The sequence below is a fragment of the Heloderma suspectum genome, chromosome 2 (genome assembly GCF_057233095.1).
Source record: "Heloderma suspectum isolate Gila_16-S chromosome 2, 16-S_ref, whole genome shotgun sequence".
In the NCBI taxonomy this organism is placed as follows: domain Eukaryota; kingdom Metazoa; phylum Chordata; class Lepidosauria; order Squamata; family Helodermatidae; genus Heloderma; species Heloderma suspectum.
The window spans coordinates 83,578,813-83,599,373 of record NC_139459.1 but is presented as its reverse complement, the minus strand read 5'-3'; the positions used below and the strand labels follow the sequence as shown (position 1 = coordinate 83,599,373).

Genomic DNA, 20,561 nt, shown 5'->3' with positions numbered 1-20,561 from the left:
TAGGGAATTAGTGCTTTAAAATCTGCTGTGGGATCTCTGTAAATGCTGGTGTGTGCATTCAGGAGACAAGCCTCATTGACCACAGTGGGAGTTACTTCTGAGTAGACACTAATTGGTTTGTGCAGGGACGGGAAACACACAGGAAACACCCCTTGACCAGGGTCATGGTGAAAAGCACACCCCTGGGCAGGGCTAGCATACCCGAGGTCAATGAGAGGGTTGGGGCACACAGCAACTATACTGGGGAGAACTCGACTTAAGGAAAAGAATCGGACTTTAAGCAGTGTCAGGAAATCTGATTTTTCCATGATAAGCTCTGGGGTGGCTGCTGAATGGCCACAACATCATATACCCCTAACAACCTCTAAACGTAGCCAGCTTGGAGTAAATTGTTCATGGAGACACCCCCTTAGTGCTGCTTTCCAGACAAAGTTATAAATCTGTGTGAAGGCTTCAATTGTAGGATCAATGTGAATGGGGGTTTCTACAGTAAAGAAACCATTCATATTCAGAAGTTACATTTCATGTGCTGTGAACAGGTAATCTCTCAAGGACTTTTACTAAGGGAGGTAAAAACAAATACAACCCTCTGCACAATTAATCTTCCCACTGCCTTTGTTTTATTCCTGGTTGTGCTTTTTTCTGTTTAGGTGAATATAATACTCTCTGTCCAGGGGGTGAAGGTTTCAGACCAAATCCCATAACTATTATCTTGGAAGGTAAATTCTTCTTTAAGAATGAACACTATGGCTTTTGCTTAAGGGAAGGTCATTTTTTTGTAAAATGTCTACAATAGGAAGATAGTGAAATTGAGGTGCACTTTCACTGTATATCTACATTAGTGAGAAAGCAAATTCAGATTTAGAGTGGGGAGGTGAATAAACAAGTGATGGTTGAAAGAGTAGTTCAATGTAGTTCAGTATGTAGTTCAATGGAACAAACTGAAATGCATGTATTTTGTCACCTTGGTTTTATTGTGGCCATTTGAAACATGGGATAACTTACAAAAGTTAGTTTTTGGCAGCAATCCAGTTTTATACATACACCTGAGTTTTTCTGTCTGTTAAGGTATTCCCATCAATCCACAAAATGCTTTTTAAACTTGGTCCTAAGAAGCCTTTTTTATTTTTTAGGCAGTCTTTACTACTAAAAGGGAAATGGAATGCCAAGGCAGGACAGAGCAGCCCTGTCCTCCGTGCTCACAAGAGGAGTGCAGAGCAGCTGGAAAGAGGTGTGGCTGGGGGCGTTCCAGGACGGGGAGAGCGTAACTGCCTGTACGACACATCCTATTGTACAGCAGCCTCCTTCCCTGCTCCGTCCTCCTGCAGCTAGACAGCTGCATTCAGCCGTCTAGCTGAAAAAGCAGAGCAGGAGAAGCGCGGCGGGAACGATCCCCTCTGTGCTTCACCTGCCCCACTATGGATAGGCAGTCGCCTCCAAGTTCGCCTTGCTCCCTAAAAGCACTAGGATCTGTCCAGTCAACATTAAGTACTTTTAGAACTCACTGACTTCAGTGGGAGTGTCAAATATGCATTTAAATCATTCTTACTAAAACTATGGGACTTAAATGTACTTACCTTTGGCTGGATCATACCTATTTGCATGTTAACTCACTTTCAGATCTGTTTCATAACAAAGTGAGCAGATTTAGAAGCAAAAATATAAGCAAAAGTTAGTTATTGCTAAATGGTCTGTGATAGTCTTTCATGTACATTTCATCAGCCAAAAAACATGGCCTTTTCTCTCTTCACAGACATTGATGAATGCCAAGAATTGCCTGGTCTCTGCCAAGGTGGAAACTGCATCAATACTTTTGGCAGCTTCCAATGTGAATGTCCCCATGGGTACTACCTCAGTGAAGAAACTCGCATTTGTGAAGGTGAAAATTCTTATTTTTCCTTAAAGCAAATCACACATTCCTTCTCAGACAGTATTTGGCCCTGCAAATGTTTTTCTTTTTCTCCTGAGAAAGAATATTATGCAGAAAGCTGTAGATTCTAGGCTGTATGATATATATCTGCTCTACAGATCAAATTGTAGAATTTGACTCAAATGATTAAAAAAAATATTGACCCTGCCTCTCTTATATCATGATCCTTAGCACATATACATAGCACATAGCACAAGCTTCATTGATTCCAATGAAACCTATTTTCAAGTAAATGTGTTTAGGGTTCAAGCCTTAATCAGACACATGCATCAGATAAATTAAGATTCTTCCATTTTTAATTCAGGTTTATTATGTAAAACAAATCTCCTGGAATCATGCATGAATATGTGTACTACTTTCTAATTGATTTTATTTACCATCAGACTTGACATGATGTTCAATGCTTCTTTGATTCCATTTTTTAAAAAATGAACAGCCACCTCAGTGAGCCCTAACCCATATTGGGTAAGGCGTTTCCCTCACACTCCCCTAAGCTCTTATTTCTGTTGCAGCAGATATTTGCTGCAAATAACAGCTTCAAAGGGGTGATTTTCAGTGGGAAAGCAGGACAGGGGAAAGGGATACCCCTCCCCACCCCAGGCTGCAGTCCTGATCCAGCTCATGCCTAGTCAGACCTTTAGAAGTGACTCTTAGCAAACCTAGAAGCTACAAAACAGATTCAGACTATAGTCTTATACCCATTGAACTAAATTGTACTTACTTCTGAGTAGACCTATATAGGATTACACTGTAATTCAGTCATGAATTGAACTTAGTAAAAATCGAGAGGTGGCTCAGCTTTCAGTGAAAAACATCAATTTTGTTTGCTCCTTTATCCATACTTGAGAAACACTTGTGTAGTTTAATTTGTGCATATTTGTTGTCACTTATTTATCACTTGTTTCTTGTACCTTAATTTGTTACTTGATTTTTCAGATATTGATGAGTGTGTTGCACATCCTGGTGTCTGTGGTCCTGGGACATGCTACAACACCTTGGGAAACTACACCTGCATTTGTCCTCCGGAATATATGCAGGTGAATGGAGGACATAACTGTATGGGTACGTTGACTTTCACAGTACAGATACGTTGACTACGTATCATGAAAATGAGAAGAGTTTAGAGCCCAGCTAACTGCCTAAGCATCTTAGATCTTAGGGCCAGTTTACACTTCTGATTGCCCTCATACAGTGCCTCAGTAGCGAGCAAGGACCAAGTGTCAGGCTTGCAGCTGGGCTGCATTGATGTGGAAGTATCATTTGTGATGATATGGCTCAGTGGACTATCTGGTTGATCGAAGTCAGCTAAACTGATATGTTTTATATGTGTACATTTATTAAAATGGCTTAAATCTTAGTCTAAGTTACTTTTATGCTAAATATGCCATTTGGGTTTTACAACCCAATCCTAACTATGTTTACTTGGAAGTAAGTCCTACTAATTTCAATAAGGCTTGCTTTCCATTAAGCATGCTTATGATTACAGCCTTCATAGTGCACTGAAATGGATAGTACATGTATTTTTAAATTATTTTTTTCTAGAACATTTTTCTGCCATGTTCTAGATGGCTAATAAGTAATCAAAACATAAGACATCCCATAATACAATAACTTAAAACGCATTAAGCAAAACTAAGAAGCATTATTTTCTACACCTAGGATCAATGATGCAACGAGACAATTTTAGAGTCTTACCTGGGGGGTGGGGGGGCTTTAGATGGCCATGTGTATTTATTACTCTAGTTGTGAAGCTAGTTCCTCTTCTCTCTCTCTCTCTCTAACACACACACACATCACTATTCCATGCTTTGCAACTGCTTTTACATTCCTGATATCTTAGAGCAGGGATAAGCAACCTTTTGGGGTCATGGGCACATTTGAGAAACAGTCCTGAGTAGCACCACAAAATGGCTGCCATACGAGGCATGGCAAAGGACAAATAATCTGCCCAAAAGACTGAATACGAAGCAGAGGTGGGGTCTAAGCCTCAACACAATAAAAAACAACACGAACAGAACCCTATTTCACAGCGATCCCAGCTGCCAGTAAGGAAATGTGTTAATTTCTCAAAAGTGGGAGGGATAGGACACCTTGGCAGGCACCAAGAAAAGTGCCCATGGGTGCACTGGTGCCCATGGGCACCATGTTTCCTACCCCTGTCTTAGACCAGCCCTGTTTCCCAACCCTGATTAAAAAGAATAATACTCTGAGCATGTGCAGTTTTGCCTTTTAAACTCATTTAAATCATAGCACCATCATATTTATAGGAATAAATTGGAGTTTGCTGCTGCTGCCGTAATGCTAAACACATTTACTTAGGAATAAGCTACATTTTGTTGTAGAAAAGGATAATATATTTTAAAAGTGAAAACAATAAAACCAGCATCTGTAATTGCACTCAGTCTGCCATCCCCTGACTATAAAATGTTTTGTTTTTTTTTAAAGAAGAAGAAATGATCCTGCAGCACCCAGCATCCTCCCCAGTGGGCCTCTGCATGCTCATGATGGCCAAGGTGTTGATGCTGGGCCTGATTGCTGCTGTCCCATCATCAGGGGAGCGGCTGTCCCATCATCAGGGGAGTGGCTGATCTGCGGGGCATTGGGTTTTGGACCTGAGGTCCAGCCCTAGCTGCGTCACTTCCTAGGATTATCCAAATTATTTTTGAGGCTATGATAGCATCCCAAGAGACCATTTTAAGACCAAGGTAATCCTGGATGAAAACTGATCTCCCAGGCTTCATAATGCAGAGACTGCTCCTCTCACATCAGTGATGCATTTGCAATGTTTTCTTCATTCCCACCACATTTGATTCTATAACAGTACCACCTCTTAGGACTTTAAGGGCACAATCCTATGGCCGCTAGACAGCAGCTAGACGGCCATAGGATTGTTTGGTTTCCAGGAGCCGTCCTTGGAGCCCATGCTCCAAGGTCAGTTCCCAGAAAACTGCCTTCCTGCACCCGCTGCCTCGTAGGTGGTGCAAATCATCCCCAGGCTCCACGCTCATATGAGCAGCATGAACTGGGGCAAAAGAGGTTATTCCTGGGGGCGAGGAGTGCGAAACTGCCAGTACAATGCTTCCTGAGTGTATGGTGAAACAATAGCCCCTCAAAGAGGCCTAAGTGCCATAGCGGAAGATGCACACGCTAGAAACATCAGGGGAGGGACACCATGCATAGGTGTTTCTATGCAAATGCTAGAAGCCTCTGAGCCAAAATGGGAGTGTTTTAAAAGAGAACCTAGATACAGTGGACATTACAGAAACTTGGTGGAATGGAGAGAATCTGTGAAATACAGTCATCTCCAGATATAAACTGTATAGGAAGGACAGGGGAGGGTGTACTAGATGACGTTTTGCTCTGTACATGAAAGAGAACATAGTGTCGAGCAGACTAGAAAACCTAAAAGGGGCAGATTCTTCCACAGAAGTGCTGTGGGTGACAATATTGGGCTCCAAAACTAATTTAGTACTAGGAAGATGCTATCTTCCCCCAGAATGCTCAGGCTGATCTTGAGATGGAAAACAAAATCAAGGAAGCGTCCAAATGAGGAAGTGTTGTAATAATGGGTGACTTCAGTTACTCCCAGATTGACTGGATAAATGCATGTTCCAGTCATGACAAAGAAGTTAAATTTCCTAATGCCCTAAACAACTGTGCCCTAGAATAATTGGTCATGGAAACAACCAGAGGGGATATGACCCTGGATTTAATCCTAAATGGAGTTGTCCAGAACCTAATATGAGATGTGAGTGCTGTTGAACCAATTGGAAACAATGACCACAGTGCTATCAGATTTAATATAAGTGGAAAATTGCCAAAGAAGTCCAACATAATCACATTTCACTTCAAAAGAGGAAACTTCTCTGAAATGAGGGAACTGGTAAAAAGGAAGTTTAAAGGTGGGAGTCAAGAGAGTTAAATCCGTTCAAAATGCTTGGAGGCGATTCAAGACAACAATAACAGAAGCTCACCTGGAGTGTATACTGCAGGTTAGGAAAGGTAGCACCAAGTCTAAGAGGTCACCAGCATGGTTAACAAGCAGTGTCAAGGAAGCTATTAGAGAAAAGGCTTCCTTCAGTCTTGCCCAAATGAGGAAACAAAAGGGAGCATAAGTTTGCACAAAGTTTGCACAAAGGCGATGCAAACACAAAATGAGATGCAAAGAAGCATTTTGAGGAGCATATCACTAACAACATCAAAGCCAACAATAAAGAATTATTTAAATATCAGAAGCAGGAAATCAGCTAGGGAGGCAGTTGGACCATTGGATGACAGTGGAGCTAAAGGAGTACTAAAGGAGGATAAGGAGGTCACGGATAAGCTGAATGAATTAAAGAACTCAAATATGAAATTGTTAATCTTCTGACAAAGATATTTAACATGTTCCTAAGATCAGCCTCTGGACTGGAGAATGGCCAAAGTAGCACCAATTTTTAAAAAGGGATCCAGGGGGATCCAGGAAAATACAGGCTGGTTAGCTTAACATCTTTTCTGGGTAAATTGGTTGAAAGCATTATAAAGATAAAATTAGTAAGCATATAGAAGGATAAGCCCTGCTGAAAAAGAATCATCATGGCTTCCACAAAGGTAAATCCTGTCTCACTAACCTTTTAAAGTAATTTAAGAGTGTCAATAAACATGTGCACAGGAGTGATCCAGTAGACATTGTTTACTTGGACTTCCAAAAGGCTTTTGACAAGTCCCTCACCAAAGACTCCTGAGCAAACTTAGCAGTCATGGAATAAGAGGTTCTTATGGATCAGCAACTGGTTAAAGAACAGAAAGCAGAGAGTAGGAATAAATGGTGAATTCTCCCATGGAGGGTTGTAAATAGTGGGGTCCCACAAAGATTTGTATTGGGACCAATGCTTTTCAACTTATTCATAAATTATCTGGAATTAGGAGTGCGCAGTGAAGTGGCCACGTTTTCTGATGACACCAAATTGTTTAGGGTGGTTAAAACAAAAAGGCATTGTGAAGAGCTCCAAAAGGCTCTCTCCAAACTGGGAAAACAGGCATCAAAATGGCAAATGCGGTTCAGTGTAAGCAAGTGTAAAGTGATGCACGTTTGGGCAAAAAATCCCAACTTCAAGTATAACCTGATGGAATCTGAGCTAGCAGTGACTGACCAAGAAAGAGACCTTGGGGTTGCAGTAGACAGCTCGATGACAATGTCAGTCCAGTGTGCAGCTGCTGTGAAAAAGGAGAATTCCATGGTAGGCATAATTAGGGAAGGCATTTTTTTTTAAAAATGCCAATATCATTCTGCCCCTATACAAATCTGTGGTGCGACCACACATAGAATACTGTGTATTCTAACTGCACTGAACACTGCACTAAAAAAAAGTATATTGTAGAGTTGGAAAAAGTGCAGAAAATGGCAACTAAAGCACTCAAGGGGCTGCAGCAACTCCCCTTTGAGGAAAGGTTGCAACATCTGGGATTGTTCAGCTTAGAAAAAAAAAAGGCGGGTAAGGGGAAACATGATAGAGGTGTACAAGATTATGCATAGTGTGGAGAAAGTGGATAGGGAGACATTTTCTCCCACTCTCATAAGGGAGAGATGGTCATGGGATGACCCTGCGACATAAAAGGAAGTACTTCACACAGTGCATAGTTAAACTATGGAATTCACTTCCACAAGATGTAATGATGGCCACCAATTAGGATGGATTTAAAAGGGGATTTGACAAATTCATGGAGGATAAGGCTATCAATGGCTACTAGTCCTGATAGCTATATGCTACCTCCAGTATCAGAGGCAGTATGTCTGTGTACACCAGTTGCTGGGAAACATGGGTGAGAGGGTGCTGTTGCACTCATGTCCTGCTTGTGGGTTTTCCATGGAAAGCTGGTTGGCCACTGTGTGTCTTATGTTCTTATGTTCCTGCTCTCCTGTGATGTGGGCTTCCTTCTGGAAATTCAGGGATTGAAAATGAGCCAATTTCCCCATCACAGTCTGAGCCACCCCATCACAGTCTGAGCCAGCAAAGTCTGAGCTTACTACCTTTCTAGCTTCTTCTTCAATAAACCATACAGAATGGATCTATCTGAAGTATCTTCTGTTCTATTAAGCAGGAAACTCGACTGAGACAGGTCGCTACTGAAACTCTTAATGTGGGAGTATAGGGAGAGGGAATTTTGTAATACAAAATTTAACTCAATATTTATAGAGTACTTTAACGGGCATCTTTAAAAGCATGTGATTTCTCCATGTGCAGATATGAGAAAGAGCTTTTGCTATAGAAGCTACAATGGAACTTCTTGTGATAATGAACTGCCCTTTAACGTGACCAAGAGGATGTGTTGCTGCACCTATAATGTTGGGAAAGCCTGGAACAAGCCTTGTGAGCCATGTCCAACTCCAGGAACAGGTAAAAACTGCCCTTAACTGTGGTTGTTGTCTATACTCGGAGCAAAACATAAATAAAATTAAAATGCATGCATCAAGTTAATCCTTTTCTAAAGAGATTGTTACTTTGTTTAAGGAAATACAATGTTTAATAGGTGTTGCACCTTCCAGCATCTTTATTAATAAATGCAGGCATCAGGACAGCTTTAGTGCAACAAAATGTTAGTTGTAATCTTTCAATGTTCCAGTTCCTGTTCCATTCATTTCAGTGGAAGTTAGATCGAAACTACATATGGCAGGCAGTTGCTTATGTGTTTCTCCTGTGTTTTATTTTAAATCAAAAGCAGCCATGGGAGGCCATAATCTTGAGTGGAAAAGCAGCAGAGGGAGCAGGAGGGCTGCTAAACCCTTTCGCAGGACCAGCACAAACTCTCTTGCTGCCTGAAACAAGAGACAACTTGTACCACTGCTGCCTCGCTACCCGTCCTCTCGCTGCCACATGCCCCCATCCCCTTACCGTTGCTTACTCCAGCCAGCTGGGCTCCTACAGGATTTCATGAGACCCAGCCAAATGCACAGCCACTTTTGCCCCTGCAGCTGTCGCTGAGAGCAACAGACAGCCGGTGGTTGGGAGTGCAGCTGGCAGGCCTCTCTAGGCTGACCATATTGCCTTTTGAGACAAAAACAGGACGGGTTATATAATATTCCGTATTCATGAAAAAGTAAGACGATAACAAAAGTTTTATTACATGGACATGTTGTTGAACCGAAATATGAGTCTGAAAAGTCCGAATCAAACTGAACGTAGGGCAGAAAGAATCTCTTTGGGCGGAATGATGGTAGAAATAACAGTAAAACTCACCCTCCTGGCTCCCACATGCTGAATGGGGCTTAGCGACTGCCTCTTGAATTCCCCGCCACTGCAGACAAGCGAGGGGGCGGCGTCTGATCGTCGCTAGCTCAAGAAGCCTGGCCCGGACTGGATAATGTAAATGGAACTTCGTCTTTCGTCACACTAATAGTTTTACTGCTCGCATTGATTAGTATAGAGCCTTATGATAAACACGTTCAGTTTTTTACAAAAAATTAAAAACGGGACAAAATTGACATTTATATTAAAACGACGGGACGGTCGGGAAATATGGAAAAAACGGTACTGTCCCGTTTAAAACGGTACGTATGGCCGGCCTAGGCCTCTCTGGGGCACCTGCTTGTGGAGGCAGCAGGCTCTCCTGACTGGGGAGGGGGGGAGTAGCACAATTTGCCGTTACTCTGGTTGTGCTGCTGCCTGATGCAGGTGCATGAGCTTCATATGCCACTGTCTCTGCTTACGTCTGTGAATACCCCAACTGTACAGTTGGTTTGTTGGTTCTGATAAATGTCATAGTGTATTTTGGGCAAATAGCATTTATACGCTTTGTTATTGCTCATCATATGTGACATATTACATCCACTGTCTGTTGTGGATCTGCATGTCCACAGTCTTGCTGCATTTGCTCTGTATTTGAACTTCCTCTGGCATACAATTTGCATGTTCACCTCCTGAAAGATTTATTCTGGCATATTAAACTGTGGAAACTTCTTCCTAATAACAGTCATCTAGTAAACAGGTTATCTATAGCCCTTTTCAGTCATTCCTGAAAGGGCTTAAGTAAACACGTGATTGGGAAATGGGAATGCCATGTAGCCCTGCCCTGATGATGTAGGGCTGCCCAGATGTAAGCAAGTACAGTATGAATGTCTGGACAGAGGGGGCCTACACATGTACAGCTGTGTGTGCATTGGCCCCCTCCCTCCAGCCATTTGCGCTGTACACATGAATGCCTAGGGGGTGACATCACATGCACAGTGTCACAGGTGGGTCTATGTGGTGCAACCTTGCTCCCCAGTCATGTGGTTACTTAAGCCCTTTCAGGCATCCCTGAAAAGGGCTTATTTCTAACTAGTTATCTAGTCCTATATGTTTAAAAGTTAGTCACAAACATTTTGGTAGAATTTACTTCCAAGTAAATGTTCTTAGAATTCTGTCTTTTCTTAAAAAATTTGTTCTGATAAGAAAAAAGAGATAAGAAGTTGTGGGAAGGCACTGGAGAGCTACAAATTGAACATGGTGTCATCAGGATCCCCCATAAAATTCCATGAATGAGGCAGAGCGATTGCACAATAAAAGCCTTGTCTGGAAGCACATATTGCCGGGTTGGATGATCGTTGGATGATCAACAGGGGAAACAATGCAGCATCAGTTGTTTCCCTCACCCCCGCATGAGCCAGTCATGCAACCGGGATTACCCTAATTTCCTCCGCTGTGTTGCAGGTTGCCATGTCATCTGAACCCGACACGCAGCACATGCATAGTGCATTTTCACACGCCCTACAACCCATGGTTTTCAGTATGAGTAGTAGGATGGGTGAAAATGCACTATGCCCGCACCATGTGCCGCATTCATATGACATGGCAACCTGCAATGCGGTGTGTGTAATTGGGGCAATCCTGGTCATGCGACCAGAATGTGCTTGGGCAGGGGAAACAACCGATGTTGCGTTGTTTCCCCCGCTGATTATCTGAACAACCCCAGTGTCTGAATATGGAGACCATTATTTAGTCATCATTCTACCTTGAGAATGGAGGGAAGGGATGCAGTCAATAAACGATTAATGTCAGTATGCGTTTTCCTCTTGGTTACAGTAAGATGCGGATTGCACTACAAATTTAGTTTGCTGAACACTCTGCTGTTTACTTTCTGCCAGTGTTAGAGGGATATGTTCTCTTGAAATATACTAACAATGAAAAGAAAAACGTCTTATAAATCAGAAAGAATGGAAATGTGTTAAGTGGTGTCTGAACCTATCAAAAATAAATTGGTCTGCAGAGATGTGCTTCTGATATAAGATTGGAATAGCCTGGGAATCCTCTGCAGTGGTCTTATGACACAGTGTATTGTTCAAAAATAGTGGCCTGTACTGTGCAGTTCCGTTGAAAGTTTAAAATTACATTTGATTTTTACAAAGTAGGTAATTTTTTTAAAATAACAGTGATCAGTTCTTCAGATTAAAAGCTAATTTGCTTTACCAGCTTAAGTAAAAGTGGAGAGTCAGATTGTAAAATACAATGCTCTCACCCTTACTAACTTCATTCATATCCAAACAGAAATCGCAAAGACAACAAAAGATAGTACAGATGGGTGAGTTCTCTTGGGCTTGTCTCAGATTAACTTAGAAGAGATGTGAGTTCTTTCTCAAAATCCAGAGGAACTCAGATCATTTTTCCATGCCAATCCAAAGGTAGGGATAATGACCTGGCCTCAGAACCCCTTGCCACCACTTCCCCACTCTGCAAAACACTCTTCTTGTCCTTGGCAAGCAACAGTGATAACAGCAGCAATGGGAGGAAGAGGGTAGGAGGCTCTTCAAGGTGGACAAGAAATTGGGAGTGTAAAAACTCACCTCACACTTGAGGTTGGCTTTTATGAGCCAACAGTGTCATTCTGCAAACTCAAATAGTGCTAACAGATTTCTTCTGAATGTTTCCGTTATGCAAGTGGTTGCCCATTACGCTTGGCGCAAGCAGTTGCACAATGGCTGCACAAGAGTCATGCACAACATGTTGCACAACAGGTTACACAAGAGCATTTGCACTAAGGGAATGACAGTTGAATACTGCCCTATGAGCGCTTGAATTTTGTATCCATACTTGCCTCAGGAGAACTTTGGTGACAATTATAAAAGCTAGCTGTCAAAATAGTAATGATATTTACAAGCAAGTTAGGAAAAAGTAATCACAAGGGCAAGTAAAGTTAGACTTCTCTTTATTTTATTAAGAAAGAATGGGAAAAATTATGAGTATTATCTAAAATGAGTATGTATTATATAAAAATGCCTTTTTTACATTTTAAGTTGAATTCAAGACAATATGTGGAAATATTCCTGGCTTCACCTTTGACATCCATACAGGCAAAGCTGTTGGTAAGTTTTGAAAGCTGTTACTAGATTACTTAAAATTATACCTGTGTTTATTAGAGTCTGAGGAGCAAAACTGTTTTTCTTTTTCATTAAACCATTAATTAAACTTGGACTTCCATGTCTGATTATTGGTTTTACCTATTATGATGTTTCCTCAACAACAACGAATTCTATTTCAAATATGCAAATATCTGTTCAGATAATTACACATGCACATGCCACACTCCTCCATGTGACTGTCACTTCAGAATGCAAAACTGCTTCACTGCAAAACCCTTCTACATAAAAATGTCCATGTCTATGGAAAGCTAATATGACAGGTAAGAACCTTAGCATTTTCCCATATATGTGTAGTGCTTTGTGGGTTTTTCCTTTATGGGAAAAGCACTGAGAGAGCAATCCTATGGCCCCTAGACAGAATTTGGGGGACCATAGGATACTTCAGATTCCTGGATCTGAGGTCAGAGGCACTGCTCCAACCTCGGACCCAGGAGTCCGAGCTCTCTGCCCCCCCTTGCAGCTGGTGCAGAGAGAACTGCGCTGGCTGCCTCTCCAAGGTTGCCAGGGTGACCTTGGAGAGGACAGAAAGGGTGCGTGCTGGTGGGTGGGGAGGGGAGGGGACGAGGAAGTGGGGATATGAGCTATCCCCAGCCTTCCGCAGCCTCTTTCCCTTGCCCTCCCCAACACCTCAGCGAGATGGGCGAAGATGTCTGTCTTGCTAAAATACAGAGCAGGGGTAGCGCAGAGGCGAAGATTGTCCCCGCCACGCCTTCTGCTCTGCATTGTATGGCTGTAAACCTCTGAATTTGGAGGCTTACGGCCATTGCCATAGGATTGCAGCCTGAATGAATTAAAAGAATTGTCATAAATTAAATGAATGATCATATTCATTAAAATTATCTGTGGCATACTACAGTTTTATACTTTTATGCCTCAGCTCATTTATGCAAAATTTGCTACCATGTTAATTTCCATGCTTCACACATAGAAAAACTGTGAGAAAACTGAGGACTTGTTCGACTCCCAAGCTGCTGCGTTTGACTAATAAATGTTTATTTTCAGATATTGATGAATGCAAAGAGATTCCAGGGATTTGTGCAAATGGTGTTTGCATTAACCAGATAGGCAGCTTCCGCTGTGAATGCCCCACAGGATTCAGCTATAATGATCTGCTCTTGGTCTGTGAAGGTGATGTAAATTATATCATTTCTGGTTTATCCTCATTGGAAGAATCTTAGAACATGCCTTCAGAGCATGTCTGTGTTCCTACTTTGACGTGCATAACTGGGTGAATGGGGTGGCAAATTTACCCAGAAATTACACAAACATGTGCCCCCAAGACAGCTCCATGATCAAAGGAGGAAGCTGGGCTATACTGACTGTACGGGTCATATTTGTCCCACAATGATCTAGTATGGCTGTGCGGACCAGAAGACAATAAGGGCACAGGCTGAAGTATCTTACCCATATGTACTGTGGAATTGTTGGCACATCTTGTCCAATGACAAGAACCAAAATATAGCCACAATTACCTTTAACTGTCATAAAGGAATATATAAGAATTTTAGTGACTAATGAAAAGGTGTGGAAGAAGCTTGTCTTTGAAAAATAAACCTCCATGTCAGTGAATGCCTGTTCTTGTTTTTGCAGTGTCTGTCTTCAGTCATTCCATTAACTGTTAAACATGATTATTAGTTGTTCTTTCTTTCCTGAATATAAGCCTGTCTATGTATTGTCTGGTTTCACAGGATATTTATCTTGCTAACTAGATTTCCTGCCTAAGAAAAGGGGGCCAAGAACACTTCTAAGCATCAGTTTTGCGCCATATGTGCAAAATGCCACATTTCTGCTCTTTAAATCATCAGAATTTGTCAATCATGCTTTGCTGAAAAATGTTCTAGAGTACAGTTATAAGATATGAAGTGTGCTAGGCTTCCTCCTCTAATTTTTAGTCTTCCTGAGAATTGTTCTGTCAATCTGTTACTTTTGAGTTATCTTTTTAAAGAACATGTTTAGGGAAATCCCATCTTTCCCTCTCATTAAAAGATATTAAACAGATATGTCTTAAATAATATACTGGACTCTAGAGGGATCACTGGAAAGATATTGGGCATAAGTGCATTTAGATTTCATTCACTTCTTTGGAGTATTAAGGTCATGTTTAAATTCTCGCATTAAATTCAATGGGATTTAAAAGTGCTTTAACTTTAACTGGATCATGCTCATTGTCATTATACACCACAGAAAATATCTGAATTCTTCACAGAGATGAAGCACTTCTATACTGAGATTTGACCAGGGATTATTGTTGTTACAGATATTGATGAATGCAGCAATGGTGACAATCTCTGTCAACGAAATGCAGATTGTATTAACAGTCCTGGTAGTTACCGCTGTGAATGTGCTGCAGGTTTCAAACTTTCACCCAATGGTGCCTGCGTTGGTAAGAAATCATATCTCTCCACTATTTATGCAGAAGTTTTCTCTAAAGTATAGCACTTTTCCTACTTTGAATTTACATTTTGTTTTCTACCACATTTTTTAATTCATCAGCAAAGTCTGGTAGAGAAAACATTAATGTAACTGCCTTGATATTTCTATCATATCATACCAGTGTTTGACTTTAATAAGCATAGATAAAAAGAAAGCTTCTATAAATGCTACTTGTGGTGAAACTTTCTTCAGAAAAAAAAAAAATTAGTTCACTTTCAATAACCATTAACAGATTGTAAAACCTGAATTGTGAATAATAAGATGAATAATAACAAAAACACAAATCAATAATGTATACCATGTGTTTTATATTTTTGTTGTAGATCGCAATGAATGCCAGGAAATTCCTAATGTATGTAGTCATGGCACGTGTGTGGATAAAGAAGGAACTTACCACTGCATCTGTCAGAATGGTTTTAAGGCATCCCATGATCAAACTATGTGTATGGGTATGTGAATAAAGTGCCTTCCATATAAAAATGTAAATTGGAAGATCTAGAACTGAAGTTTGGGTGGGGATGGTTAGGACTGATACTGTTCCATAAATCTCAAGTAAATTTTAAGTTCCATATTCACAAATAAAAGTAGTGTTTAGGATTATTGTATTATGTCATGACAAGATAAACTGTGAGATATAAGAGGGAAAAAAAGATTAAGGGTGAAAACCTATGCATGTTTAGACAGACAAAAGTCCTATAACTCCCCGCATTCCCCAGCCAGCCATGTGCCCAAAGCCAGTGATTCCTGAGCTGATTCTAAAAATAATAATTCCTTTCTATTAATATTTTCTTTTGGTAGATGTTGATGAATGTGAAAGACATCCTTGTGGAAATGGAACTTGTAAAAACACAGTTGGATCATATAACTGCCTATGTTATCCAGGATTTGAGCTAACTCATAATAATGACTGTATGGGTAAGAGAATTGATAGAAACTATATGTTTTCATTTAGAAACAGGGATGAAGTGAGAAGTTCAAATAGAAATGTAGGAATTTCCCAATTATAACAAGCAAATCTATCTGAGATCTCTAGTCAGTTATGGTCAGAATCTTGAAAAAGTATGATACTCTAGCAATTTCAAATTATGTTTCTTTTTTATGTAGAATAATTTTTTGTTTCAGAACTATTTCTGTTTCACCTTTTTAATGGCCTATGTTTATATTTCTGTTCTGCCTACTTGTTGTCACTTAATGACCCCTGACCAAAAAATGGTATTTAACGTGAGAAGGAGTTGCTCCCATAGCTGCTTATGAGTCAAACACAGGAACACGGGCTTGCTTTCAGAATACTGAGGGCCAAACTACATGTGACACAGGATCTCCCAACATTTTTTTTTTTTGCTGTTCAAGTAGCTGTAGGAACGAACAGATCAGGACCTCAGCCTTGGAGAAGAGGGCATTTAAATCTGAGTCAAAAGTAATTTTGACAACTTTTCCTATCAAAACTGGGTGTTGGGTGATGGGCAAGGGCCGGGGGGCAAGCCATGTAAATTGGGGGGATTAGCAATTTAGCCTTATTTGCAAAAAGTGCTGTGGATCACCCATATACCCTAGTTTCACAGCGCTATTTTGTGTATAAGTCTATGGGCAAGCGCTGCTGATCGCCATATTTTTTAAATACATGGCGATCGAGACAGAGATGAACAGGCCCGGGTAAGTTGCAGGCTGCTTACCGAGCGCAGAGGGGGGGCTCGACTGCAGCCTGGAGGGCCAGCGAATGGGGGGGAGCTCGGCAGGTGCAGCTCGGGGGGGCGGGTGCCAGCAGTCGGACAGATTTGTGGACCGAAATGGGTCCCTGCTCCACCCTTAAGTGAGGGTAATCAGTAGTAATCTGGGGGGACAGAAGGCAGAGGTGAAGGCAAGGGGTCACCAGAGGCAGAGCAATCTTTGAATCCTCAGCAACCTATACCACAGAAAGGGGAAACTGAGGCATATGAACTTTAAGATCATAAGTGAAAAGCAGTGGGGGGAATCAACACAGCCTTGTAGAAGTGCTCCTTTGGGCTCATGTTCTCCTGTTCCAGCAACAACTCATGACATTAAGATGATCATGAGTACAAAATTGCGGGGGGGGGGGGGGGAATCCACACTGCCACACAAAATAACGACAATAACCCACTGCAATGTATTGGAAAGGAGTACTCGCAGGGCATGCTTGCAAATCTGAGTGTGTTGGGGTGGAATAATAATAATAACATCAACAACAACAACAATAATATCCTCAGAGCCACACAGAAACACAGTCTTTGGAACTCAGCAGAAAGTTCTGAGAGCATCCAAAATTTACTCCTTTGCATGTCCACCACAAAGCATCTCCCAAACCACTTATCTGCATGTCAATTCAGATATAACAGTGAGAAGGACCACAGTTCAAAAATTCAGTTTATGCATGTCTACTTAGAAGTGACTGGATTATTCAGGAGTAACATGGGCAGCAAGTTCTGAGAGCATCCAAATCCACCCCTTTGCCTATAACAATGATGATGATGATGATGATGATGATGATCCATACAGCCACACAAAAACACTCCTTTGTTTCTGTTCCAGCAACATCCCACATTGCACAGAAAAGTAAACTTAATCAAATTGCTTTAAGTTCATGAGTGCAAAATGGGATGGGGTTATCTACTCATTCCAGGCAGAAATTCACTAATTCCACACTCACTCCAGGCAGAAATCCACTCACCCCATATTCACTTCAGGCAGAAAAGCCACACTCGTCCCCCACCCTTTCTCTCTCTCACACACACACCCCAAAACTACCCAGAGTTCACTGATAAGCCTCCCCCATAGCTCCACCCAGCTGGTTTCCAACCACCCAACCCTTCCCTGCTTACCAGGCATGCAGAAGCAGCATTTTGCCTTCCTAAGTCTGTAAAGCCCCAGACTTTAGCCATCATCCATCTTGTAATGTGACCAACCAATCCAAGACTGAAAGGGTGGACCTCTTCTGCTCCATGCAGGTGTGCTACATCAATAGGAAGCTGATAGGCTATGGGCATCAAGCGTTGGCACCCATCCTTAGTGTATGAATCCGGATCCTGTGCAAGGGCAGGAGAGCTGTATCTTGTACATATTTGGCAGTGAGGAAGAGTGTTCCTCCTGGATGTCCTGCCTCACTAATTGGTCTCTGTCAATTAATGGGACATATGCTGAACATGTGCACCCAGCGCACATGCTTAATATTAGCCTAGCAAAAGCCATAGAGTGTTGGAAAAGAAGGGGACCAGCCTAACCAGGCAAGTGCAGTAGGTACACTACGCTTGCTAGTAGTTAATAAGAACAAACAAGGTATTCATTAAGGAAAGGCAGTTGCTGCACAGGGGGGTTGTTGCCACTGTGGTGGGGAAGAGTGGTCGCCACTGCCACCACCTGCACTATAGCACTGCCTCTGGTGCTAATAGCATCTTTGGGAATGAGGTTTACCATTGGGCAAATGGTAGAAAAGGATTAAATGCCTGCTCCCACAATGCTCCTGTTAACAGCTTCACACAGTGCATAGTTAAATTATGGAATCTGATACCACGAGATGTAGTGATGGCCACCAATTTGGGTGATTTTAAAAGGAGGTTAGACAGATTCGTGGAGGAGAAGGCTATGAATGGCTACTAGTCCTGATGGCTATGTGCTACTTCCAGAACCTCCAGAGGCACTATGCCTATTTACACCAGCTGCTAGGGAACATGGGTGTGAGGATGCTGTTGCATGTCCTGCTTGTGGGTTCCCAGTCTACAGCTGGTTGGCCACCATTTGAACAAAATGCTGGACTAGATGGTCTAATCCAGCATGGCTCTTCTTATGTTCTTAATACAAATTTCCCTTTTCCCAGTGTCTGCTTTTAAAGCTAAAAAAAGAGATATGATTACAAAGCTCTTCCATTGTGTAGTTTGTCCCTCAACATACCCGTACCTGACTTTAAAGTAGATATGTGCAAGGTCTCCCAACATTTGATTTTTTTCAGTAAGTAATTTCATGGGTGCTTTTTCATGAGTGAAAAGAACTATATCAGAGTTGCCCCAAGGCTTCGTCATTGGTGTGACTCTGCTAAGCTAATTCAGTGCCATTTGTGGTACATAACAATTCCAAAGATATGGAACAGTTCAAACATAGTAATGTCAACCTTTCACTGAAGAACAGGTGTAAAAATTCAGATACAAATTCTTCCAAACTTTCTGTAATGTTTCCTTTGTCCCTGAAATCACTAACCTGTAAAGATTTGCCTAGTAATATGGAGCATTCTTTGAACAACACATATGCCTTAAAGTGCTGGAGAGATGCTTTTCCATTTATAAGGACCTCTTCCTTTACTGGCTATGATTTGTCTTTTCCATGAAACTATCCATTGAATGTGTTTATAACATACTATGACAACTGCGTCTGCATATACATTCCGTTTTGTTGACCTCATGGGAAATGCTTAACTTTTTCTTGCTTATTTATAGATATCGATGAGTGCAGTTCCTTCTTTGGGCAGGTGTGCAGAAATGGGAGGTGTTTTAATGAAATTGGTTCTTTCAAATGTTTATGTAACGAAGGTTATGAACTTACTCCAGATGGCAAGAACTGTATTGGTATGTATGAAAGCAATTATCAAGTGTAAATGTGCCTTGACTAGGACTACAATAATATGCGAACTCAAACCCATTGTACATGGCGGAACTTACTTTTGCATAAATATGCATAGAATTGTGCTAGTTTTGAGCCAACATCTGTAGAATTGCATGATCATATATGTGCATACTTAGAAATAAGCTACACTGAAATCAAAAGAACTTATTTCAACATAATTTGTTTAGAAGGAGCTATCAGAAGGAATACAATATTTTTAATTCTGTTCATAAAGTACTGGTAATGGTCCATGGGGTCACGAAGAGTCGGACACGACTTAATGACTGAACAACAACAACAACAACAATGAAATGTTTATATAAAAGAAAAGTGATGGCAAATATGTGATAGGTCTAGTATAGTGACTTTCATTTGCAAAAAATAAGAAGTTAAAGAAGCCCAGCAAAGTGTTTCTCAAGGCTGTCGTATAGATGTAAACTGCAGCTTAAGTGCAACCTTGTACTTGAGAAACAAGACAGAACCAGCTGTCTCTCTCCCTTTTCCCATGAAAATCCTATTCTTTCTCCTTTCACTTTTGGTTGATGCAGGTTTGCACACCTCCTCACACACTTCTTCTCATACACCAAAATTTTCTCCTCCCCACACCCTCCCAAAATCTGCTCTGCCCCACCCCAATGGGTGGAGAATGCAGGGGGAAAGGGAATCGTCCACATTCCATTGATTGAACTCATTCTGTCAGCAGGATGAACAAACTGAATTCTACCTAATGGCTCCTATACGCTAAAATGATCATTAGCATTCCAGTTAAGGGGGTAGATTAGTACCATGCCCCATCTACAGAGGCTAGGATCAGGTCTTAACTTGAGGAACTTTATGTTTTATCTTTTGAGCTGCTTCCTAGGTTCACAAAGGATGTTGTTTTGTTGAAGAAAACAATGCTGACAACCAGTATTAATGAAATACAGATAGGGAGGAATCCTACGTCCCCTAGACAGCATCTGGGGGATACAGGATTTTTCAGTTTCTGCGCTCCGAGGTCAGAACCAGAGCTCCAACCTTGGAGCCCAGAAACTATGCTCCTCACCCCTCCCCATCAGAGTCGACACGGTTCTCTCCATGCTGGAAATGGAGTGCAGAGACACAGTGAAAAGGGGACAGTCCTGCGGGTGGGGAGGGGAGGAGACTATGGCAACTGCTTTACACAACTTCCTATGCACTTCGCAGCCTCTCTACTCCCACTCTGAAGTTTCCTGG

General features: G+C 41.5%; 1 protein-coding gene across 1 annotated transcript in view; it reads left to right on the top strand.

The window, feature by feature from the left end:
• FBN2 (fibrillin 2) overlaps window positions 1-20,561 on the top strand; it is a 262,921-nt gene that overhangs the window by 205,545 nt on the left and 36,815 nt on the right. Inside the window, exons 38-47 of the mRNA XM_084832107.1 lie at window positions 651-719; window positions 1,754-1,879; window positions 2,867-2,992; window positions 8,155-8,307; window positions 12,180-12,248; window positions 13,308-13,433; window positions 14,563-14,688; window positions 15,062-15,187; window positions 15,537-15,653; window positions 19,181-19,309. Coding sequence (XP_084688233.1) covers window positions 651-719; window positions 1,754-1,879; window positions 2,867-2,992; window positions 8,155-8,307; window positions 12,180-12,248; window positions 13,308-13,433; window positions 14,563-14,688; window positions 15,062-15,187; window positions 15,537-15,653; window positions 19,181-19,309 — 1,167 coding nt within the window. The remainder of the gene's footprint in view (window positions 1-650; window positions 720-1,753; window positions 1,880-2,866; window positions 2,993-8,154; window positions 8,308-12,179; window positions 12,249-13,307; window positions 13,434-14,562; window positions 14,689-15,061; window positions 15,188-15,536; window positions 15,654-19,180; window positions 19,310-20,561) is intronic.